General features: G+C 41.8%; 1 protein-coding gene across 1 annotated transcript in view; it reads right to left on the reverse strand.

Moving 5' to 3' along the window:
- Window positions 1–26148, reverse strand: part of LOC126188761 (uncharacterized) — a 603220-nt gene that overhangs the window by 48838 nt on the left and 528234 nt on the right. The window contains exon 4 of the mRNA XM_049930371.1: window positions 2180–2290. Within this exon, the coding sequence (XP_049786328.1) occupies window positions 2180–2290 (111 nt within the window). The remainder of the gene's footprint in view (window positions 1–2179; window positions 2291–26148) is intronic.

Consider the following 26148-nt stretch of genomic DNA (forward strand, 5'->3'; position numbering starts at 1 on the left):
CTTGTTTGAACATTACCTTGACAATGTAAACACAGCCTCATAATTCGCTCGATCACACGATAGGTGGGATTCTTTCAGCATTCTGGCTCTTGCTTTTGACTTTTTTGAGCATATAAATATGTAGCCTCAATAATATCGAACTGAAAGTATCATGAATTTTGGTCCTCAGATACATTACTGCGTTATTTTCAATAATTTTTGTACAAGAGTGTGTTAGAGCGATTCTACTGCGAAATATCTTACGATGTTGCACCATTATTATAGATTTACTGCACGTTTCTTCCCCTATGCTTAGCTATAGTGAATATCACTGACGTGACGTTATTTCAGTCACGCACAGTGTAACAATTTGCTCCACAGTGAGGTAAGTTTTTACAGGGGTTTGTTACAAATAATGTTGCTTACTAAGCGTTGACCAAAAGCGTTGCAGTTATGTATTACTTGTTGCTCTTGTTCTCTTGGATGTAATTTATTATCAGTATTAAATGCAGTTCTTGCACATTTAAAATTTGTCAAAACTTGTATAACAATTGTGAGGAGATCCTCCATACCTAGTACTAAAACCACTTTGTTCATTGCACTGATTTGGATTGGGGTTAACTTCACTCGATTCAGAACCAGTAGTCTTCTTCATCAGATGACCTCTCTCACCGCAAATTGAGGTTATTCCTTTTCGTCTGTGTGTTCGATTTCTATTTTGCTGTGAGACATATCGTTTTACAGTAGCACAGTTCTCTTCCTCAGTATGGCATATAAGTCAATACAGCACTCAAGTTTTGCCACTCTGCAAAGCGTTCCTTTTGACATTGTTCCTCTGGCTTTTGAGTTATGATGTTGCCTTTACAAGGAAAATATATGACAAGAAATAGCGTGCTATGTGGTGTACATTTTTACAGCATAAAAACTAGCCCCAAAGAAATTGTAACAACTGAGGCGACTGCACACACATATTAATGTACTTGGAGCCAAACTCTCTGTGATTAGATGACGCCGGGTTAGGAAACACAACAACATAGTGCACACCTCGTTTTGCGAAGTGAAAAGGCGTTTGTAAGACTGAAAATTACACACAGTGCACTAATATGTGTGTGCAGTCGCCTGAGAACACAAAAGAAGAAGTATCAGTCACAACAAAACGTGAGTAATAACAAATACACACGCAAAACATTTTGACACACCAAAATCAGGTTTTTTTAAAAATCAAGGGACCCATTAACTCGTTGATAACGTTCACATTTATATCGTTTGGTTTGCAGATGCTAAGCTGTCAGTGCAGGACACTGTAAAGATGGTCCTGCAAAACCACATAATGTAAAATCACGGTAAGAATAAAAACGAACAAAAATTGTCGTTAGGTCTCGTATTGTTAGATCAGCTACAATCTAAAATATGTTCACTTTCTGCAGTTTCAATAAAGAAAACCCATTGATGATGGCACAGAGGCGCCGAAACAAGTTTGTGTAAAAAGAAAAAAAAGAATGTTTTTTCGTAAAAGGATTAACCTACACACAATAATTTTAACTTCAAACACAGAAAAAGAGAAGAACTGCAAATCCAAAAGATGAAATTTTAAACATTTTATCACTCAGTACAAACCAGTCCCAAGTTGCAAATTTTACTCTTTTTATTCACTCGATGACTGGTTTCGGCCCGAAACAAGTCATCGAGTGAATAAAAAGAGTAAAATTTGCAATTTGGGACTGGTTTTTCGTTGTGCTGATTAACATAAGTTGCTGACTCACAGCTACTCCAGGATGCTTAAGTTCGTAAGTTTTATTTCTCTCCTTAAATTACTCCTTTCACATGATACAGCTCATGCACTGATATGCAGGAAGCCTACATTGCTGTTAAAGACACACTCACAAATGAAGAATAAACAGAAAAATGTCGATAACAAACATTTTCTCTCTCAATTTCACTAATGTTGACAGCCGTTCCTCCAGCGATCGGCTGGAGAACTGTGATACCAGCTGCTACTATCTATTAGTGGATAGAAAATGCCTTGCTACCAGCGTTTCACTCAGAATTCGTGTGTAATAATGTGTCCCTAAGGAATAAATAGCACCGGTCGGCACGTCTCATTTGTAGGCTGTAGTGGTACTGGTAGTGGTAAATGTAACAGAAGTGGAAGGACAGTTTACGGTGGCTGGAATGCGCGCAGGGCGTGACAGATACTGACCTCCAGAAACGATGCACGTGAGCCGAGCGTTGCCTCCCTCCTCGTACGGTCCAGCCACAGCTCCCAGCTTCACGCCACGCTCGTCAAAGATCTCTGGCCGTTGTGGAGGAACTGTGAATGAAGAAGGGTTAAGTCAGTGGGGTTTTGACCTAATATCTACCACTGTGCAAAATAAGGCTTAAGAAATGCCATCAGTTGCCCCTCATATTAGTTTATAACCGTTGGCGAACAGCAGAAAACAGAAGTAAATTGCAGTGTACCAAACGACAGTGCAGTGAATATAGTTCCCGAATATCGAAAAGCATACTAATGATGACTATACGCTCTTCTTATTGTTAAAGATTGCTGCTTAGATACGCAAGTGGAAATGAAGTAAACATAAGGAATTTTATTTTAATTTGATTCACTGACTGTAATCCCACAGGGGTTCTCGGTCTTTCAAACGTAAAAGATCCTGTTCTCACCATCCGGAACTGTTAATATTTGAAATGTATCATTCCGCAATACTCCATGGTGCAATCACCCAGCCATGGTATAATCGTCCAGCGACACTTTGTGCAGGATAAATGATAAAACGATGTTCAGCAATACCTATCTGACTCACTAAGTGGGCAGCTTAACGTATTTTCTCTTGTGAATAATGTTTTGCTATCTAGACTTCCCTGCGAAAATTTAAATGCTGTAGATCTCATGATGATGGTCCCGATGGGCCACTTGTGGCCTGAAGACGGAGTGAGATCTCAGGACGAAACAGAACGTATCGTTAATACGGCTGAATAGTGGCACATGTCCTCTAATTTTATGCCATGTTCAAGTTTTTTTTGGGTTGTCTTAATGGTGAAATATAACGATGCTAGAAACTCTGTAGTGTCTGCTTTGTAGAGACATGTGTTACTGTCTTATAATATGGCAAGGTAATGGACGCTTCGTTATCATTTGACACTAAAGCTGTAGTCATAAACTGTTATGGAGCTGAGAAAACATTTTAATATAGACAGCTTTCGGAACGTCCTGTGCGTGACAGGTAATTTAGGCACGAGGGAAAGGTGCAAAACATGATGTGATTGCGGAATTTAAAAGACAAAGTATAAATCTTAGGATTTTATATTTGCGTCATAATCAAGGAGTGTAAAACATATTGATTCCAAGTATTAACAGAAGACCGTATATTACATGTACTTCTGTATCTCTTAGTAGATAGATCAGTATCTACTAGATACGCAGAAACAACGTCATATCTGCTTAATATTACTGGTAAGAAATCATAACAAAGTCTGAGCGCTAACTTTGATTTCACCTGTTCAAGATGTTCACCGTAATGTAGACAATTCTTTTCGTTAAGATTCCAAATATACATACATAACAAGAATGTTACTTTCCGAACAATTAGATATATTAGAGCTCAAAAGTTAGACAATGTCAAGAAATCAAAGAATATTTCTCAAACAGCATATCTGAAATATTATAAGTCACTGTTAACGTTACTAACAAGGCGTCAAGTACGGAACAGTGTCAACATAAAATATCGATGAACCATGAACCAGAAATACAGATTCCAAAAGGAAGTTTACTAGACAAATCAAAAAATACAGGCGTCGTCAGCTGAAATCCAAACTTGCCACCGACGCTGCAGGGCTTCTACTAGGTTCCATGATGCAAGACGTGACGCCAAGGAAACGACACTCTGAAGGAATGCTACGAAAGTTGTTTTCAAACAAAAAATGTATATTAGGATTTAACATCCCGTCAACATTTAGGACACAGGAGTCAACAAACTCTGTGTGTGAACGTTTGGAGAAGGGAATTGGCAGTGTACTACTTGAAGGGCAGAATTAAAATTCAAGGCGAAGAAATAAAAATTTGAAGTTTGCGGATTAAACTGTAAACAACCTAAAAACTACAATTATCATAAAACATGTCTGTGGTTCAACAAGAGGTGGTATTGTCAGGTGATTCTACACGACTGACTGTGTTACAAAGCAGCAAGAGACTTTTTAACAGAAAAAGAAGAAAGTTCTATTAGACTAGGTGTATTGGAATAGGCCCTACATAATGAATTCCCAAGTTGTAATACCTAGTATCATGAAGAGTGTGGTACATCTATAGAAAGCTATAAGATGAGACTTCCTGGTACACCTACATCTACATGGATACTCTGTAAATCACACTTAAGTGCCTGGCAGGCGGTTCATCGAACTGTCTTTACATGAATTCTCTATTATTCGAATCTCGAACAGCGTGCAGAAAAACCGATCATTCCGATCGATTTCTGATTTGACTTATTGTATTATGGTGATCGTTTCTTCATATGTAGGTCGGCGTCAACAAAATATTTTCGCATTCGGAGGAGATAGCTGATGATTGAAATTTCGTGAGAAGATTTCGCCGCAAGAAAAAGCGCCTTTGTTCTAATGATGTCCGTCCCAAATCCTCTATCATGTCGATGACACTCTCTAACCTATTTCTCGATAACACAAAACGTGCTGCTCTTCATTGAACTTACTCGGTGTACTCCGCTAATCCTATATAGTAAGGATCCCACACCGCGCAGCAGTACTCCAAAAGAAGACGGACAAGCGTAGTGTGGGTAGTCTCTTTAGTAGACATGCTGCACCTTGTAAGTGTTCTGCCAATAAAACGCAGCCTCTGGTTCCCCTTACCTACAACATTGTCTACGTGTTCTTTCCAATGTAAGTTGTAATTGTACTTCCTAGGTATTTAGTTAGATTTTGGCCTTTAGATTTGACTGATTTATCGTGTAACCGAAGTTTAATGAATGCCCTTAAGCTCTCATGTGGATGACCTCGCACTTTTCGTTATTTAGTGTCAACTGCCAATTTTCGAACCATACATATATTTTTTCTAAATCGTTTTGCATTTTGTTTTGGCCTTCTGGTGACTTTACTAGGCTATAAACGACAGCATCATCTGCAAACAACCTGAGGCGGCTGCTCTGATTATCTCCTAAATCGTTTATACAGATACGGAACAACACACGGCCTATAACACTACCTTGTGCAACGCCAGAAATTACTTCTGTTTTACGCAATGACTGTCCGTCATTAGATTACAATCATGTGATGGACCTGGAAAGGAGTTTCGTGTTACGGTCCGTCACAAAGATTTAACTGCCATGAAGTTTCAGATCAGCGCGCACTCCGCTGTAGATTGAAAATTCATTCTGTAAGCTACAGAATGTCATCAAAACTGAAGCGTCAAAGAGGCAGAAAATTACAGTACATGTGAGAAAGTAATCATAAAATTTTCAGCAGTCGTGTTGGCAAATATTGTCAGGACTGTTCTTAGTGTGTTTTTATGCGCAAGAACTTAAACTTAGAAACCTACAGTATATAATTTCTCAAAAAAAAACTGCACTAATTCAGGAATATGTTATGCCCCAGTAATCTCTATTATTCGTATTTACAGACTCACGTGCTCACTCCGTGGTATCAGCTTGGTTCTCTCTACTTCTCGTATAATATTGCAGGAGTCCCTGCAGTGTTGCAGATGAGTTTATTTTGAGGGAATTTACCGGCAAACATTAATTAAGTGACTTGTTGACCATAGATCTCCACGTAAATATGAAGAAGGAATTGAATTAGGGGTGGTAATTTCCTGCTAGCTTCTTGTTTAACCTTATAACTAAGTGTACGATTATATTGATGAGCAAAAGGGTGGTATAAATGGACCAGACACTTCATCATATTAAAGTGCTTCCCTAGTAAAGCTCCCGCACAATGATTACAGGTGCTTACTGACAAAGACATATTGTCGTCTTTTCACAGGTTGTAATATCCGGTTGTGTAGCGCAGAGTAGCGGAAGACGAAGCGGAAAGACGTAATTTCCGATCTACTTTCCCTGCTCTGTAGAACGTATCAGTTGACAGTGGACATCCGAGAAACATCGAGGCAGAACGTTAACATCACCGACGAAAAGTTAATTAGTCCCTTTTTAATTACGTGTAGATCCCCCACAACGTTCACATCCGCTGTAAATTGCTTTTACATAGAATGCCCTGTGGGTTCGAACGCATCGGAGCCATTAATCATTGCGGCACTAGAACCTGCGAATGTCGGGCACTCTACTTTAAACAGAATGAAAAATGCTCCTATTACATCACAAAAAAGGCGAGTATGTTCTGGTCAGAGTTAGGGATGTAACTGAGGGGAAATAGCTTTTCGACTTAACTTGTAGCTTATATTTAAATAAAAAATCTTGATATACTGGCGATTTTAGTTGCTAGCATTTGTACCGGTGTCATGTAACAGAACGCTATGTCTCACTTAATGTAATATTTCGTGGCCCCAGACTTTTTTTTTAGCTATTACATGCATGTTCTTCATCCCTGTGATATTATGAATTTCTACTGTTGCCGACGAATCTTCTGGATTTTGGGCACATTATCAGGGACTTCAGCCCATAAAATGCGGCTAGCAGGGCTCACATTGGGGAAGTAGGATTAATCAGTAAAAAAGAGCGAATATGTCAAGATGATTATAATTTTAATGTCTTTGAAGCCGGCAGATAAGTCGAAAAGCTAGTTCCTTTTTCTTACATCCCCAAATCTGCCCCGAATATATTCACCTTTGTTTGAACAATGATAAGAGCCTGTTTCATTCTGGTACCCAACTTTAACTCTACCGTAATATTGACATTAGACCACTATAGTTTGGTAACCGACGTAGATTGTTGTTAAACGTCGACTGATTCGCTATAGATCTTTTAATGTCTTTCGACACACGTTGCTTCTACCGTGGCAACATAAAAACAAAAGGACGACTATTAATTAAATGTATTTGTTTACCCACCTACAAAATTTGAAGTGATTCGCACACGTCTTAAACACAGAAGAGCTGCACGGAAAAAAAGTAAAATCGGAATTAAGCTACGTTTTTGAAAGTGTGTTTTAAACTTGATTAACTTCTCATCGTATGAGGGTATTTTTTATTCCTCTGAGTCACTTTAAACCATTTGCGAGCATTCGGTCCACGTAAGAAGGTATTTTACATGCTACATCCATCTCGACTTTCACCCATTGTTTGTGGACAACACATGAAGATTATTGGATGAAAAAATTCCTTTGTCATTTTATCCCTTTATATATAGTGCGAAGTTTAACCTATTTGTACAAGTTTAAAGTACAGAAACGGGTGTTTTTCTCGAGCAAAATTAAAACGATGCAAGGTTTTTCCAAACGGTAAAAACTTATCTTAGACCAAGGTCCGATACACCGTGGACCAAATTTGAACCATCAGACTCGCTCCAGTCCAGAATTATTTAAGGGTGAATCTCGTTGCACATAAAATCCGAACGAGGGTGACTTTTTCCACGTAAAATCCGAACGGTGTAATGCAAATGGTGCCATCAGCTGTTCATTAATTTCAGCCCAATTACAATATTTTGCAAAAGGAATTCGTCGACTCGCACAATTTGTCTCGGTGCCTACTCGTACAAACCTTGCCTAATATGCTGTAACATAGTTACAGTAAGCAGTGAGACAGATGTACGAATGGCTATACAAATGGCCCCTGGTCCGGGATAAACCAGCTCAAATAGATACAGAGCATCAAGGCCCCCCCCCTAACCACAAACCGCGATTCTGTGCGTGGTCTTTTCGTATGTATTTGTTGCAATGTTTCCACGCTGAAGCGGTTCGGCCCTCAGAATGGTACTGTTTCCTAAGCAGTCTCCAACATCATCGGAGACTATAAAATCCACGTACTTCGCCAGTTCGCCAGCCTTCAAAGGTAATACCTTCAAATACTAAGATGCCCACTGTTGGTGAAAACGGGGGTGCATGGCTGTTACCAAAAAAACCTTTGTTCAGATCGCGGATACTAGAATACAAGGTAGGGGTCACGTTCAGGCGGGCTATGAGCTGTGGACAAGATAGAGTAGCATGGAGAGAGAGCTGCATCCAACCACTCTCTGGACTGAAGACCATAACAACACTGCGTGACCTCTAAAACCAAGGAGAGAGACCACGGCCTACCGAACTGTACGTCAAAACGCGCTTCTCCACCGACACACAAGATATCAAAACTCGTACAAAATAACCCGGCCCTTCCGACAGAGGTTTTGTAGGACAAATACATACCAGAGTCTGCAACTTCATCTGAGGACCACACAAAGATCCCCTTTACATACTGAACTAGGTGACGAACAGCGAAAATCTGGTAGGCACATACTTGAGACGGACAGGTGCCTGCTGCACGTCTAGCAGTGTGCACGGCATGGAGCACAGGAGTTTGTGTCAAACCAGTTAACAGCTAGCCTGATCAACTGAACAACGTAGTACCATTCCACGCTACAACATGCATGGCAACCATTCGCTGCCTGCAACAAATTAACCACTCGCTGCCGGCAAGAAATTGCCCACAAAGCGCACTCCTCTTCCACCTGAGACACACTGAGAGATCACAATTTCCAAATAATTTACGGGAATGACATGGAAAAAAAGAAAAAAAAACTCGAAAACGCCAACATACTGAGAAATCTTTATGAACTTCCTAATCATTACAAAAGCATTTAATAAACTGTAGTGAACATCAGCAACCAAAGTAGCCAAAAACCTAGTTAACAACAGTACTAAACCACGAGGCTGCTGTCAACATCTAGATGCGGGCTTGAAAAGCAAGATACATTGTTGTTGCTGTGGTCTTCAGTCCCGAGACTGGTTTGATGCAGCTCTCCATGCTACTCTACCCTGTGCAAGCTTCTTCATCTCCCAGTACCTACTGCAACCTACATCCTTCTGAATCTGCTAAGTATATTCATCTCTTGGTCTCCCCCTACGATTTTTACCCTCCACGCTGCCCTCCAATACTAAATTGGTGATCCCTTGATGCCTCAGAACATGTCCTACCAACCGATCCCTTCTTCTGGTCAAGTTGTGCCACAAACTTCTCTTCTCCCCAATCCTATTCAATACTTCCTCATTAGTTATGTGATCTACCCATCTAATCTTGACCATTCTTCTGTAGCACCACATTTCGAAAGCTTCTATTCTCTTCTTGTCCAAACTATTTACCGTGCATGTTTCACATCCATACATGGCTACACTCCATACAAATACTTTCAGAAATGACATCCTGGCACTTAAATCTATACTCGATGTTAACAAATTTCTCTTCTTCAGAAACGCTTTCCTTGCCATTGCCAGTCTACATTTTATATCCTCTCTACTTCGACCATGATCAGTTATTTTGCTCCCCAAATAGCAAAACTCCTTTACTACTTTAAGTGTCTCATTTCCTAATCTAATACCCTCAACATCACCCGACTTAATTCGACTACATTCCATTATCCTCGTTTTGCTTTTGTTGATGTTCATCTTATATCCTCCCTTCAAGCCCACCATCCATTCCGTTCAACTGCTCTTCCAAGTCCTTTGCTGTCTCTGACAGAATTACAATGTCATCGGCGAACCTCAGAGTTTTTAATTCTTCTCCATGGATTTTAATACCTACACCGAATTTTTCTTTTGTTTCCTTTACTGCTTGCTCAATATACAGATTGAATAACATCGGGGAGAGGCTACAACCCTGTCTTACTCCCTTCCCAACCACTGCTTCCCTTTCATGTCCCTCGACTCTTATAACTGCCATCTGGTTTCTGTACAAATTGTAAATAGCCTTTCGCTCCCTGTATTTTACCCCTGCCATCTTTAGAATTTGAAAGAGAGTATTCCAGTCAACGTTGTCAAAAGCTTTCTCTAAGTCTACAAATGCTAGAAATGTAGGTTTACCTTTCCTTAATCTTTCTTCTAAGATAAGTCGTAGAGTCAGTATTGCCTCACGTGTTCCAGTATTTCTACGGAATCCAAACTGATCTTCCCCGAGGTCGGCTTCTACTAATTTTTCCATTCGTCTGTAAAGAATTCGTGTTAGTATTTTGCAACTGTGGCTTATTAAACTGATTGTTCGGTAATTTTCACATCTGTCAACACCTGCTTTCTTTGGGATTGGAATTATTATATTCTTCTTGAAGTCTGAGGGTATTTCGCCTGTTTCATACATCTTGCTCACCAGATGGTATAGTTTTGTCAGGACTGGCTCTCCCAAGGCCGTCAGTAGTTCCAATAGAATGTTGGCTACTCCGGGGGCCTTGTTTCGACTCAGGTCTTTCAGTGCTCTGTCAAACTCTTCACGCAGTATCGTATCTCCCATTTCATCTTCATCTGCATCCTCTTCCATTTCCATAATATTGTCCTCAGGTACATCGCCCTTGTATAGACCTTCTATATACTCCTTCCACCTTTCTGCTTTCCCTTCTTTGCTTAGAACTGGGTTTCCATCTGAGCTCTTGATGTTCATACAAGTGGTTCTCTTATCTCCAAAGGTCTCTTTAATTTTCCTGTAGGCAGTATCTATCTTACCCCTAGTGAGATAAGCCTCTACATCCTTACATTTGTCCTCTAGCCATCCCTGCTTAGCCATTTTGCACTTCCTGTCGATCTCATTTTTGAGACGTTTGTATTCCTTTTTGCCTGCTTCATTTACTGCATTTTTGTATTTTCTCCTTTCATCAATTAAATTCAATATTTCCTCTGTTACCCAAGGATTTCTACTAGCCCTCGTCTTTTTACCTACTTGATCCTCTGCTGCCTTCACTACTTCATCCCTCAAATCTACCCATTCTTCTTCTACTGTATTTCTTTCCCCCATTCCTGTTAATTGTTCCCTTATGCTCTCCCTGAAACTCTGTACAACCTCTGGTTCTTTCAGTTTATCCAGGTCCCATCTCCTTAAATTCCCACCTTTTTGCAGTTTCTTCAGTTTTAATCTGCAGGTCATAACCAATAGATTGTGGTCAGAGTCCACATCTGCCCCTGGAAATGTCTTACAATTTAAAACCTGGTTCCTAAATCTCTGTCTTACCATTATATAATCTATCTGATACCTTTTAGTATCTCCAGGGTTCTTCCATGTATACAACCTTCTAACATGATTCTTAAACCAAGTGTTAGCTACGATTAAGTTGTGCTCTGTGCAAAATTCTACCAGGCGGCTTCCTCTTTCATTTCTTAGCCCCAACCCATATTCACCTACTACGTTTGCTTCTCTCCCTTTTCCTACACTCGAATTCCAGTCACCCATGACTATTAAATTTTCGTCTCCCTTCACTATTTGAATAATTTCTTTTATTTCCTCATACATTTCTTCAATTTCTTCGTCATCTGCAGAGCTAGTTGGCATATAAACTTGTACTACTGTAGTAGGTGTGGGCTTCGTATCTATCTTGGCCACAATAATGCGTTCACTATGCTGTTTGTAGTAGCTTACCCGCATTCCTATTTTCCTATTCATTATTAAATCTACTCCTGCATTACCCCTATTTGATTTTGTGTTTATAACCCTGTAGTCACCTGACCAGAAGTCTTGTTCCTCCTGCCACTGAACTTCACTAATTCCCACTATATCTAACTTTAACCTATCCATTTCCCTTTTTAAATTTTCTAACCTACCTGCCCGATTAAGGGATCTGACATTCCACGCTCCGATCCGTAGAACGCCAGTTTTCTTTCTCCTGATAACGACAGATACATTAGGGAGACAAATAAGTTAGCTTTCCGGGTCTGGTGTCTCAGACTTCGGTAACGGCCTTGGTTTCGAACGGTGGTCGCACAGACGTGCTGGGGTATGGTGGGTGGCGTTATTGTGAAACAGCGGTCTGCAACAATTGGTTCCAACCAAGGGCTTCATCGAAGTCTGGGATGCCACTCCAGAGTTATGACGGAGGGGCTCTGTGACAGCTGTTGCACCTACACAAAACATTTAGTCTGGGCTTGCATAAACAGCGACCGGCTAGGCGGTCGAGGGAATCGCGTCAGAGACTGCTGTCGAGCTAGCGATCTCCACAGGGGCCCTGGAACCGTCGTCCCTCAGTCACTGTCTACTGGTGCAGCCTCCATCTGCTGCCAGCATCATTCTACGCAAGCACAAGCCATACGGTCCTGCACTTAACACTGATGGGCCACGGGGTGGGCCAGGGGGTTCAACTGGGACCCTGTTTGCTACCAGATGCCGTGAGCCAGTTGTCAGTGGCCGCAGTATAATCCCTCGATAATACCGCCCTCACCGCTAGCCTCTGCTAGGCCGAACAGCAGCACTACTCTCCCGCCGTCTGGCCGTTAGACATGACTGTGCCGTCAGCACTGAAGGCGGCATCCGCTGTCGGGTGCGTGTCCAGCAAGGACAGTCCGCTCTGATCGATGCTGCGCTGTTTACAACGGTGGCTGGGATGCTAAAAGCGCACCATCACCAAGTACAGCGCGTTCACCTTCCTTTCTAACTGCTGTATGTGGACCTTCAGCATCCCTGCACCGTAACCAACGATTATAAATGTATGTGTTTGCAATGTGATCATTGCTTAGTTAGCTTCTACTTCTTACTAGAGAGCCCGTTCGCTGGTGTAGAAACCACATAACGCTGCTGAATGGCAATTAAAATACTGTGCAATGTCGAGCAGAGCAGTTGATTTCCACGACTCCGGAGGTTTCTTTCTTCGACTGTCGCACTCATACCACGAGAGGGTGAACGGCACGCCCATGTGATAAACATGATCCCCCGACCCTTCTTCTGTCCCCTACCTACCTCCCCTCCCGCCCTCCCCCCCCCCCTCCCATGCCACGCACTCTACCTTAGGACAGTCACGGACGGCTGAGGTCAGTCAGCTGTAGCCACTGGAATCAGCTAATTAGCAACATTTTCTACGGACAACACTGTCGCCGCATTAGGAGCAGCGGACAAGATTGTGGCACGTCACCTGGATTCTGTATGGCATAGTGGCCATGTTGTCAGTAAAGGTGGGATAGGCCTGATGTCACAGGAGTTAGTTGGTCAGTTGCTGCGGTCAAGTGAAGAAGGCAGTCCTACACAGAGCCAAAGTCCTACAGAAGATGGTGGGCAGGACAGTTACTGAGTGATATGATGGTCAGTGCTGGTGGAACAGTCGTCTGCACAACAAGGGACACAAAGCATTTGCAATGGCGGTGAAGCAACGGCTTTGTCGTAAGTTATTACACAAGTAATGATGCCGTTCCTGGTTTCATTACGACTGAAGCAGTTCACCGCGTTATGTGCAGTGAATGGAGCGTAGCCTCTCATAAACAACTTCTGCACGGAATTATGACGGCGCTGAGTAACTACTTGGTATTTGTAACACACGGGACATACGATAGCGTGTGCTGTGAAGCATATTGGGCGTCATCCTGTAAATGTTGTGGGAGTGATTACATAAGGTAAGCAGAAACTGACTGACTGTGAGAGTAAAGCAGTTGGTTATATCAGTGGGTTTAGAGTTAATTATGTTTTTGATTCTGTGTAACTCAGCTTGTGACTCACTGTTGCATTGAGAGTAAGCTTATGCATGCTGTTACATGCGAAATTATTCAGACATAAGCCTGGCTCACTTGGTGGTGTTATGTACACTCCTGGAAATTGAAATAAGAACACCGTGAATTCATTGTCCCAGGAAGGGGAAACTTTATTGACACATTCCTGGGGTCAGATACATCACATGATCACACTGACAGAACCACAGGCACATAGACGCAGGCAACAGAGCATGCACAATGTCGGCACTAGCACAGTGTATATCCACCTTTCGCAGCAATGCAGGCTCCTATTCTCCCATGGAGACGATCGTAGAGATGCTGGATGTAGTCCTGTGGAACGGCTTGCCATGCCATTTCCACCTGGCGCCTCAGTTGGACCAGCGTTCGTGCTGGACGTGCAGACCGCGTGAGACGACGCTTCATCCAGTCCCAAACATGCTCAATGGGGGACAGATCCGGAGATCTTGCTGGCCAGGGAGTTGACTTACACCTTCTAGAGCACGTTGGGTGGCACGGGATACATGCGGACGTGCATTGTCCTGTTGGAACAGCAAGTTCCCTTGCCGGTCTAGGAATGGTAGAACGATGGGTTCGATGACGGTTTGGATGTACCGTGCACTATTCAGTGTCCCCTCGACGATCACCAGTGGTGTACTGCCAGTGTAGGAGATCGCTCCCCACACCATGATGCCGGGTGTTGGCCCTGTGTGCCTCGGTCGCATGCACTCCTGATTGTGGCGCTCACCTGCACGGCGCCAAACACGCATACGACCATCATTGGCAGCAAGGCAGAAGCGACTCTCATCGCTGAAGACGACACGTCTCCATTCGTCCCTCCATTCACGCCTGTCGCGACACCACTGGAGGCGGGCTGCACGATGTTGAGGCGTGAGCGGAAGACGGCCTAACGGTGTGCGGGACCGTAGCCCAGCTTCATGGAGACGGTTGCGAATGGTCCTCGCCGATACCCCAGGAGCAACAGTGTCCCTAATTTGCTGGGAAGTGGCGGTGTGGTCCCCTACGGCACTGCGTAGGATCCTACGGTCTTGGCGTGCATCCGTGCGTCGCTGCGGTCCGGTCCCAGGTCGACGGGCACGTGCACCTTCCGCCGACCACTGGCGACAACATCGATGTACTGTGTAGACCTCACGCCCCACGTGTTGAGCAATTCGGCGGTACGTCCACCCGGCCTCTCGCATGCCTACTATACGCCCTCGCTCAAAGTCCGTCAACTGCACATACGGTTCACGTCCACGCTGTCGCGGCATGCTACCAGTGTTAAAGACTGCGATGGAGCTCCGTATGCCACGGCAAACTGGCTGACACTGACGGCGGCGGTGCACAAATGCTGCGCAGCTAGCGCCATTCGACGGCCAACACCGCGGTTCCTGGTGTGTCCGCTGTGCCGTGCGTGTGATCATTGCTTGTACAGCCTTCTCGCAGTGTCCGGAGCAAGTATGGTGGGTCTGACACACCGGTGTCAATGTGTTCTTTTTTCCATTTCCAGGAGTGTATATCTGGTGTTTAGTTGTCTGGTGACGACAGTAGTAGTCGATCAGGATGTGTAGTCTCAGTTTATGTAATCTGAGACACACTGAGAGATCACAATTTCCAAATAATTTACGGGAATGACATGGAAAAAAAGAGAAAAACTCGAAAACGCCAACATACTGAGAAATCTTTATGAACTTCCTAATCATTACAAAAGCATTTAAAAAACTGTAGTGAACATCAGCAAGTAGCCAAGAATCTAGTTAACAACAGTACTAAACCTCGAGGCTGCTGTCAACATCTAGATGCGGGCTTGAAAAGCAAGATACATTAGGGAGACAAATCAGTTAGCTTTCCGGGTCTGGTATCTCAGACTTCGGTAACACCCTTGGTTTCGAACAGTGGTCACACAGACATGCTGGGGTATGGTGGGTGGCGTTATGGTGAAACAGCGGTTTGCGACAATTGGTTCCAACCAAGGGCGTCATCGAAGTCTGGGATGCCACTCCAGAGTTACGACGGAGGGGCTCTGTGACAGCTGTTGCACCTACACAAAACATTTAGTCTGGGCTTAGTTTATGTAATCTAAGCCAGGATCACGTTGAGTATTATTGGTCATCGTAAGTTTTACAGTTACTATTTCAGGTTATGGCCAAGTGTCTGCCATTGTAAATTGTTACACTGTTGCCCGACTGTCCGTTATAGGGTACCACTGACTGCGTTCTGTACTTGAATTTGTTTTGTTATGATCATTGTGCGATTGGTTATTCAGATCCTACTTAAAGTTCCTTCGCGACACAAAAAAATTTTTTTTTTTGTGAGTGATTTACGGTTTTGTCAATTGATGTTTGGATTCTTAATAAAATGATTATTAAACTGAGCCCCAGCTCTACATATCCCCGCTTTGAAATCCAATTTTCCGAAACACGATGCTGCAATACTCTGACCTTCTCTACACTTTTGTTTTCATGTTGTAACGCACTAAATGAAGTACAGTTGTTGTGAACTTGCAAGGTATTCACGCGTCTCATAGCCGTATCTTTATTATTGTTCTCTACGAGCTCGTCAGCGCTAGATAACGGTCTCCCACGACGACGAAACCTGACGAAAATAAAAAGGAAAAGGCCGTTAAAGCTGTCATGCCATCTTCTACACATCAGCTTGCTGCATTCCATACTACGGAAACAAATTACTTATAATTCCAGGTGAACTTTAGTAAATCCGATTGTATCACATTTAAGGGCAACTATGCGCATCCACGTTCTTAACCCAGAGAAAGACGGAGAGATCTACAGTGAGAGTTCATCAACTTCGTGGAGGCCATTAATTACGTGTTCCGGAATGACATTTCTGCAATCACTCTACGTTAATATACTTTCTCGTGGATTTTATGGCTAATAATATGGACTCAATCAAAAGGAACTGCCATTTTCACAGATAGAATGCACATGGGAAAACGATTGATCGTTGGATATCAGGTCTTTAAGCACTATACGGAAAACTGTATACCGTTATATAGGCTTCATTTTCAATATACTTTCAGCGAAACGAAAAAATTTTAGCGATAAATGCCAGACATTCAAATTAAAACGAATAGTATCTTTGTGGCACACACCTATTACTCTGTACAGAAGTTACTCCCCCAACCCAGCTCGCGCTATTCGTCCACGAGACTCAGAGGGCCATAGACACGGGTTCACAGGTAGATGCCGTGATTCTTGACTTCCGCAAGGCGTTCGATACAGTTCCCCACAGTCGTTTATTGAACAAAGTAAGAGCATATGGACTATCAGACCAATTGTGTGATTGGATTGAGGAGTTCCTAGATAACAGGACGCAGCATGTTATTCTCAATGGAGAGAAGTCTTACGAAGTAAGAGTAATTTCAGGTGTGCCGCAGGGGAGTGTCATAGGACCGTTGCTATTCACAATATACATAAATGACCTGGTGGATGACATCGGAAGTTCACTGAGGCTTTTTGCAGATGATGCTGTGGTGTATCGAGAGGTTGTAACAATGGAAAATTGTACTGAAATGCAGGAGGATCTGCAGCGAATTGACGCATGGTGCAGGGAATGGCAACTGAATCTCAATGTAGACAAGTGTGCTGCGAATACACAGAAAGATAGATCCTTTATCATTTAGCTACAAAATAGCAGGTCAGCAACTGGAAGCAGTTAATACCATAAATTATCTGGGAGTACGCATTAGGAGTGATTTAAAATGGAATGATCATATAATGTTGATTGTCGGTAAAGCAGATGCCAGACTGAGATTCATTGGAAGAATCCTAAGGAAATGCAATCCGAAAACAAAGGAAGTAGGTTACAGTACGCTTGTACGCTCACTGCTTGAATACTGCTCAGCAGTGTGGGATCCGTACGAGATAGGGTTGATAGAAGATATAGAGAAGATCCAACGGAGAGCAGCGCGCTTCGTTACAGGATCATTTAGTAATCGCGAAAGCGTTACGGATATGATAGATAAACTCCAGTGGAAGACTCTGCAGGAGAGACGCTCAGTAGCTCGGTACGGGCTTTTGTCAAAGTTTCGAGAACATACCTTCACCGAAGAGTCAAGCAGTATATTGCTCCCTCCTACGTATATCTCGCGAAGAGACCTTGAGGATAAAATCAGAGAGATTAGAGCCCACACAGAGGCATACCGACAATCCTTCTTTCCACGAACAATACGAGACTGGAATAGAAGGGAGAACCGATAGAGGTACTGAAGGTACCCTCCGCCACACACCGTCAGGTGGCTTGCGGAGTATGGATGTAGATGTAGATGTAGATGTAGAACCTCTCCAGTAATTTTTGAGTCTTAAACTATATCATTTTTATTGCCTTCTCGTTTTAAATTTTAGTACCAGAGCCTTACAAATCAGCTAGTGTGTTATTAAAGACCTCAAAACCTAATGAAACAACTGCAACATAAATGAACCAGTTTCTAGGATAAAATCTAAAAATAGCCTTATCTTTTTGGATATTGGTATTTAACTCAGCGTAACGAGAAATTAGTCTAAACCAACACACGACACACACAAGAAGATATCCTACGCAGCACCCGTGAAAGTAAATCTATATATGGCAACAAAAATTATCATATGTCACGCGTCGTATTACCAGTTACAGACAATGTAGAGGCAGACAGGCAATGCTCAGCCGTCTCGCTTGACGAAACAGGTCACGTTTTTGCGAACACATAAACGTTAAATTGAGTTTATTTACATTTGTATGATTGGTGCTGGCAGCGAAGTACTGACATAGAGAGAATATTGGAGATGCACTTCACATATAGTGAGTTGTTCCACAAGTACTCGGGCTGTTAGAAACTGAAAATGTAATGCAGTAGTCGGAGCTCGCATCTACTCCCAGAGGTCCTGCCACGCGAATAAATCCGAGCTTACATTTCACGAGTTTGCAGTTATCAGCGATTTTCCACTCTGTGCCAGCGTAAAAACGGCAAGCAAAGCGGCTCTGCACGGCTGAACTGACGTCACGCACTTCTTTGTTTCCGCGGAGCGTAAACGTGAGAGTTTGCCAAATGAACAATATGCTACGTTTCATCCTCCTCACGTGCGCAGCACCGCTGTGGCTGAAATGGAATTACGTACTTCTCATTAGTTCTCGGAATGTTTTGTAAATCTGACGCAGAGACAGAAAGTAACAATAAAACGAAATAAAATATTTAAAAATGAAAGGATGTACTGCAGCATACACATATTTTTTGTTGTGATACTTCCTTTTCCCACCCAAAAGCCAATCATTGGTTATTACTGCGCGTATGTATGTAGAATGACAAAATGTCTGTGTATGGAGGACATAAAAGTTTTTACCGTGTAGAGCGGGTCATAATTCTGCCAAATGTGAAGATCCTATTATCAAGTACACTTCATACTGAGCTGACAAAAGTCCTGGGATTGGCGATATGTACATAGACAGATGTCGGCAGTATCGCGTACTCAAGGTTTGAAAGAGTGGTGCATTAGCGGAGCTATCATTTGTTCTCAGATGATTTACGTTAATATTACCGCCCGAGGGGAATTAACAGACTTTGAACGCGGTATGGTAACTGGGGCTATAGGCATGGGACATTCCATTTCTGAACCATCATAGGGAATTCAGTATTCCGCGATCCTCAGTGTCAAGAGTGTGTCAGGAGTCTAAATTTCAGGCATTACCTCTCACCATGGACAACGCAGTGGCCGACGACTTTCACTTAATGACCGACAGCCGCGGCGTTTGCGTGGAGTTGTCAGTGCTAACAGAAAAGCAACACTGCTTGAAATAACAGAAGAAATCAATGAATACGCACGACGAACTTATCTGTTAGGGCAATGCGGCAGAATTGGGCGTTAATGGGCTATGGCAGCAGACGGCAGACACGGGTGCCACTGCTAACAGCACGGCATCACCTGCAGTGCCTCTCCTGGGGCCGTGACCATGTTGGTTGGATTCTAGACGAATGAAAAACCGTGGCCTCGTCAGTTGAGTCGCTATCTCAGTTGATAAGAGCTGATCATGGGCTTCGAGTGTGGTGGAGACTGCCCGAAGGCATCAGCAAGGCTCTGTTGAAGCTGGTAGTGACTCCATAATGACGTTGACTGTGTTTACTTGGAACAGACTGGGTCCTCTGGTCCCACAGAACCGATCTTTGACTGGAAATAGTTATTTTCTGCTACTTGGAGACCATTTGTAGCCGTTCTTGGACTTAATGTTTCCAAACAACGATGGAATTTTTATGGATGCCAATGCGCCATGTCACCAGGCTATAGTTGTTCGTGATTGGTTTATAGTATACTATGGACAAATCGAGCGAATCATTTGACCATCCAGATCGCCAGACATGATTCCCATCGAAAGTTTATGGGACATAATCGAGACGGCAGTTCGTGCACAAAATCCGCACCGCCAACACTTCCACAGGTATGAACGTCTATAGAAGCAGCATGGATCAGTATTTCTGCAGGGGCTTCCAATTACCAGTTGAGTCCATGCCACGTCGTGTTAGTTCACTAAACCGCCCAAAAATAAGTCCGACGCGATACTAGGAGGTATCCTACGGATTTTTTCACCTCATTGTAATTGTGAGATACAGGTTCTAATGTTATTATTAAAAAATAATAGGTAACGATTAGTATAAGGACAAAGCACTTGCAGGGAATATTCCATATGTCAAATTTCACGCCTCTGGCAGGCGAAAAGTAATAACTAATGGTGACGATTTTTCGTTTTTATTGTTTGTGTTATGGCCATCAGGGAGATTCATGATGATATGCAGATATTTTAATATGTTGCTCTACAAGTAAAACTAAATATAAACTTCATATAAACATAGGTCCACACATGTTTAGTTACGCAGTTACGTCTCATAAAAGATTTTGCCTGAAATTTATCAGCTTCGCTAATATGAAGCCATGGCAAAGCTGTACGAGGTTAAAGCAAAGCACGGTTTCAATTTATTTTGTTGTTATTGATCTGATGAATCTAATAAAACATGTTCCAGACGTGTATATACAATAGCTTTCTAGAACATCAAGACAAGCAAAGACGTAATTTTGTATTAAATTTAATTTAGGAAAAATGATGGTTATAACGTCAACTGAAACGGCATGAATGTGCCAGATAATCTGCTTTTATTAATACCATAGAACACTTGAATTCATGTTAAGCCACAGAAAAACAAAGCTCAGTATTAAGGAAGTTGTTCCGTGTACATACACTTTCACAATACATTCATGATAAATGTTCAAAAAGGTCTCCACCGGTAAACACCATATCGGTGTATTCTTCTGTTGTAAGTTTGAAAGACATCCCTATTTCATAGCCGGCCGTTGTGGCGGAGCGGTTCTGGGCGCTTCAGTCTGGAACAGCGCTGCTGCTACGGTCGCAGGTTCGAATCCTGCCTCGGGCATGGATGTGTGTGATGTCCTTAGGTTAGTTACGTTCGAGTAGCTCTAAGTCTAGTTTACTGATGACCTCCGATGTTAAGTGTCATAGTGCTCAGAACCGTTTGAACCATTTGAAACTATTTCATACATAATCTACAAACTAAAACAGTTACTATGTGGTTTCACATAAATACACCGTTTCAATTATGTTCTTTCACTGAACAATACAGAAAATTAACTCGTTTCAATGTTAGGAAAGGACTGGAACAACTCACTAACGATTTCCAACAATGACGTAAGCTTTTCTACATTCTTAATGGAAAGGAAACAAATTTACTTGTATAATAATCTTCGCTTCTCTGGATGTTCTGGGAAACTACTGCAGATACACGTTTGGCACATGTTTTATTAGGTTCATCAGACCAATAACAACAAAATAAATGGAAATCGTGCTTCACTTTAACTTCGTACAGTTTTGCGATGGCTTCAGACTGGTTGTTGTTGTTGTGGTCGTCATTTCAGAGACTTGTTTGATGCAGCTCTCCATGCTACTCTATCCTGTGCAAGGTACTTCATCTCCCAATACCTACTGCAACCTACATCCTTCCGAATCTGTTTAGTGTATTCATCTCTTTTCTCCCTCTACGATTTTTACCCTCCACGCTGCCCTCCAGTACTAAATTGGTGATCACTTGATGCCTCATAATATGGCCTACGAACCGATCCCTTCTTCTAGTCGAGTTATGCCACAAATTTCTCTTCTCTCCAATTCCACTCAATACCTCCTCCTTAGTTATATGATCTACCCATCTAATCTTCAGCATTCTTCCGCAGCACCACATTTCGAAAGCTTCTATTCTCTTCTTGTCTAAACTATTTATCGTCCATGTTTCACTTCCATACATGGCTGCATTCCATACAAATACTTTCACAAACGATTTCCTGACACTTAAATCTATACTCTATGTTAATAAATTTCTCTTCTTCAGAAACGATTTCCTTGCCATTGCCAGTATACATTTTATAATCTCTCTACTTAGAACATCATCAGTTATTTTGCTCCCCAAATAGCAAAACTCCTTCACCTTTTTAAGTGTCTCATTTCCTAATCTAATTCCCTCAGCATCACCCGACTTAATTCGACTACATTCCATTATTCTCATTTTGCTTTGGTTGATGTTCATCTTATATCCTCCTTTCAAGACACTGTCCATTTCGTTCAACTGCTCTTCCATGTCCTTTGCTGTCTATGATAGAAGACCTCCAAGTTTAATTTCTTCTCCGTGGATTTTAATTCCTACTTTGAACTTTTCTTTTGTTTCCTTAACTGCTTGCGTAATATACAGATTGAATAACATCAGGGAGAGGCTGCAACCCTGTCTCACTCCCTTCCCAACCACTGCTTCCCTTCCATGCCCCTCGACTCTTATAACTGCTATCTGGTTTCTGTACAAATTGTAAATAGCCTTTCGCGCCCTGCATTTTACCCCTGCCACCTTCAGAATTTGAATGTGAGTATTCCAGTCAACATTGTCAAAAGCTTTTTCTAAGTATACAAATGCTAGAAACGTAGGTTTGCCTTTCCTTAATCTATTTTCTAAGATAAGCCGTAGAGTCAGAATTGCTTCACGTTTTCCAACATTTCAACAGAATCCAAACTGATCTTCTCCGAGGTCGGCTTCTACCAGTTATTCCATTCGTCTGTAAAGAATTCGTGTTAGTATTTTGGCTAAATTTCCGGCAAAATCTTTTATTAGCCTAACTCCGTAACTAAACATTTGCGGAGCTACGTTTATATGAAATTTTTCTTTCGTTTTACTTGTAGAACTACATATTAAAATATCTATAAATCTTCGTGACTGAACCGTGTATAAGGAAAAAGTTCTGAATTCTTAATACAATACTGATCTCAAACTAAGATGTAAAATATTCCGTTCCATACGTTACATAAAATCAGAATTCTGTTATTAATAAATTTCTAGTGAAATTACATTGAATCTTAAATGACTCTGTCGTTCTAAACAACTGTGTCATTCTAAAAATGGATCGCTGGGCTTCAGTATCTAGTTGGATGCTGCATTTGTTAGCGTCACTTCTCACTACTTTAACCTCAGGAATAATTGGAAGGCAGTGATACTGAAACTCCATCAGACTTCCGGAAATCATGAATACAATTTCGAAGGTAACAAGGGCAGATATGTATGATAACTATCGCACAACGAGCTTTAACTCATGCATAAAAGTTGCTGACAAGAATAATACACGGAAGAATGGAAAAGAAAATGTAGGAGGCAAACTTCGGTCGCTTTGTCTCTAGCAAATAAAAGACTCTGGAGAGGCAGTCCTTGAAGGTGGAAGCAAGGGACACGAAAAACTAAGTATTTGCCGACCCAGATTTAGTCAAATTCTGCAAGAGGTTCAAAATCTCCGGAAAATCGAGGTAAGCTATAGAGAAAGATGGGTAGTTCAAATGGTTCAAATGGCTCTGAGCACTATGGGACTTAACATCTGTGGTCATCAGTCCCCTAGAACTTAGAACTACTTAAACCTAACTAACCTAAGGACATCACACACATCCATGCCCGAGGCAGGATTCGAACCTGCGACCGTAGCAGTCACGCGGTTCCGGACTGAGCGAAAGATGGGTAGTATTAGTATACAATATATACTAGAAGCATGGAGGGGAAAAGAATGGTATCTCGAGAATGAAGTTCTCGGATTACAATGTGTATGAGACAGGAATATATTATTCCGTTCCTATTCATTGGACATATGAAACAAGCAATAACAGGAACAAAAGAAAGAGCTAGGAGTGGGACTATAGTCCAAGGTGAAACAAAGTCAGTGATAACATTCGCCTACAACATTGCTATCCTGAATAGAGACGAGGAAGAATTTCAGGACGTGTTAAATGAGTTGAATATTCTAAAGAGCAGACCGTATGTTTTTCGAATGTATCAAAGAAATACGGAAGCTATGAACAGTAGCAGAAATGAGACAAGCGGTATACTTGACATCAAAATAGGGAAAAACTTTTCAGACGAAGTGAAAGAATTTGCTCCTGTGGAAGCAAAATGACACACGACAGACGAAGCAAAGAGAACATAAAAAGCAAACTTCGATAGACAAAGACAGTTTTCCTGTCCAAAACAAGTCTATTAGTATCAAATGTTGACCTTAATTTTGAGACTGCACCTTCGGAAAGGAGCATAATAAGGAAACAAATCGAGAAACCTGCGAAAACAGGAAGAGAATCGAAACGTCTGAGATGTACTACTAAAGAATGATGTTGACAACTATGTGCGCTGCTAAGATTAAAAGCATGAGTTTCTCCGTAGAATCGGCGAAGAGAGAAACATGAGAGAAAAATAAATAAAAAGAAGTGATATGATGGTAGATTCTGTGTTATATCGTCGAATTGTAAATTCCATGGTACTTAGGGAAGATGTAGAGAGTAAAACCTGTAGGATGACACAGAGATTGGAATCTAAACAGAATGACAGTGGTATCATGTGATATTCAAACAAACGTAATGATTTGATGTATGTGACTGGAGAATTCATAATAGCTGGGTCTCTGTTCCACGTCATACGGTAATCGCGATCATTTTGTTTGAAAACAAATATCTGAAAAATGTAACGTACGACAATTTTACGTGAATTTTTCATCTGAATAGACACCAAGGTAAGCGTAAAGATAAGGAAAAAATAAGCAATGTGCAAAACTAGAGCAACATTAAATAAGTACTAATCATAAATGGGTGGAGAGAAGTGAAAGATGATATTAATGATGTTATCAGGAACGTAACACGCCACAAAGAAAAAAAAGGAAGAAAAGCGTGATGGCGAACTCGTAGGAACTCGTAGAGTAGAAAAACGTTTTCTTCTGCACTGTAGTTCCATACCCTGGTAAGCCCATTAGGAGAGCTTAAAGTGAGTGTCAGATCATTTGTCATAGCATCTATGATTTCCAAGAGTCTCTCTTGTTCAGCTCATGTCGTTTTTCATTTCTTCCCACCATTCGCCTAGTCTACTGTATCACTCGAATACATAAACGTCTATGTTAAATGCTGGTAATCGGAAAAAGGAAAAAAAGAACAAAAAAGGGAAAAAGAGGAAAAATGAAATCATAAACATTCTAAAATTTGAAGCTACACATGTTAATTGATGAAAGGAGAAAATACAAAAATGCATGAAATGAAGCAGGCATAAAGGAATACAAACGTCTCACAAATGAGATCGTCAGGGAGTGCATAATGGCTAAGCAGGGATGGCTAGAGGACAAATGTAAGGATGTGGAGGCGTATATCACTAGGGGTAAGATAGATACGGCCTACAGGAAAATTAAAGAGACCTTTTGAGAAAAGAGAACCACTTGCATGATTATCCACAGCTCAGATGAAAACCAAGTTCTAAGCAAAGAAGGGAAAGCAGAAAGGTGGAAGGAGTATATAGAGGGTCTATACAAGGGCGACGTTCTTGAGGACAATATTATGGAAATGAAAAAGGATGTAGATGAAGATGAAATGGGAGATATGATACTGAATGAAGAGTTTGACACAGCACTGAAAGACGTAAGTCGAAACAAGGCCCCAGGAGTAGACTACATTCCGTTAGAACTACTGATAGCCTTTCGAGAGCCAGCCCTGACAAAACTCTACCATCTGATGAGCAAAATGTATGAGACAGGACAAATACCCTCAGACTTCAAGAAGAAGAAAATAATTCCAATCCCAAAGACAGCAGGTGTTGACAGATGTGAAAATTACCCAATCATCACTTTAATGTGTCACAGCTGCAAAATACTAACACGAATTCTTTATAGACGAATGGAATAACTGGTAGAAGCCGACCTCAGGGAAGATCAGTTTGGATTCCGTAGAAATGCAGGAACACGTGAGGCAATACTGACCCTGAAACTGACCATAGAAGAAAGATTAAGGACTGGCTAACCTACGTTTCTAGCATTTGTAGACTTAGAGAAAGCTTTTGACAATGTTGACTGGAATACTCACATTCAATTTCTGAAGGTGGCAGGGGTAAAATGCAGGGCGCGAAAGGCTATTTACAATTTGTACAGAAACCAGATAGCAGTTATAAGAGTCGAGGGGCATGGAAGGGAAGCAATGGTAGCGAAGGGAGTGAGACAGGGTTGTAGCCTCTCCCTGATGTTATTCAATCTGTATATTACGCAAGCAGTTAAGGAAACAAAAGAAAAGTTCGGAGTAGGAATTAAAATCCACGGA

The sequence above is a fragment of the Schistocerca cancellata genome, chromosome 5 (genome assembly GCF_023864275.1).
Source record: "Schistocerca cancellata isolate TAMUIC-IGC-003103 chromosome 5, iqSchCanc2.1, whole genome shotgun sequence".
Lineage (NCBI taxonomy): Eukaryota > Metazoa > Arthropoda > Insecta > Orthoptera > Acrididae > Schistocerca > Schistocerca cancellata.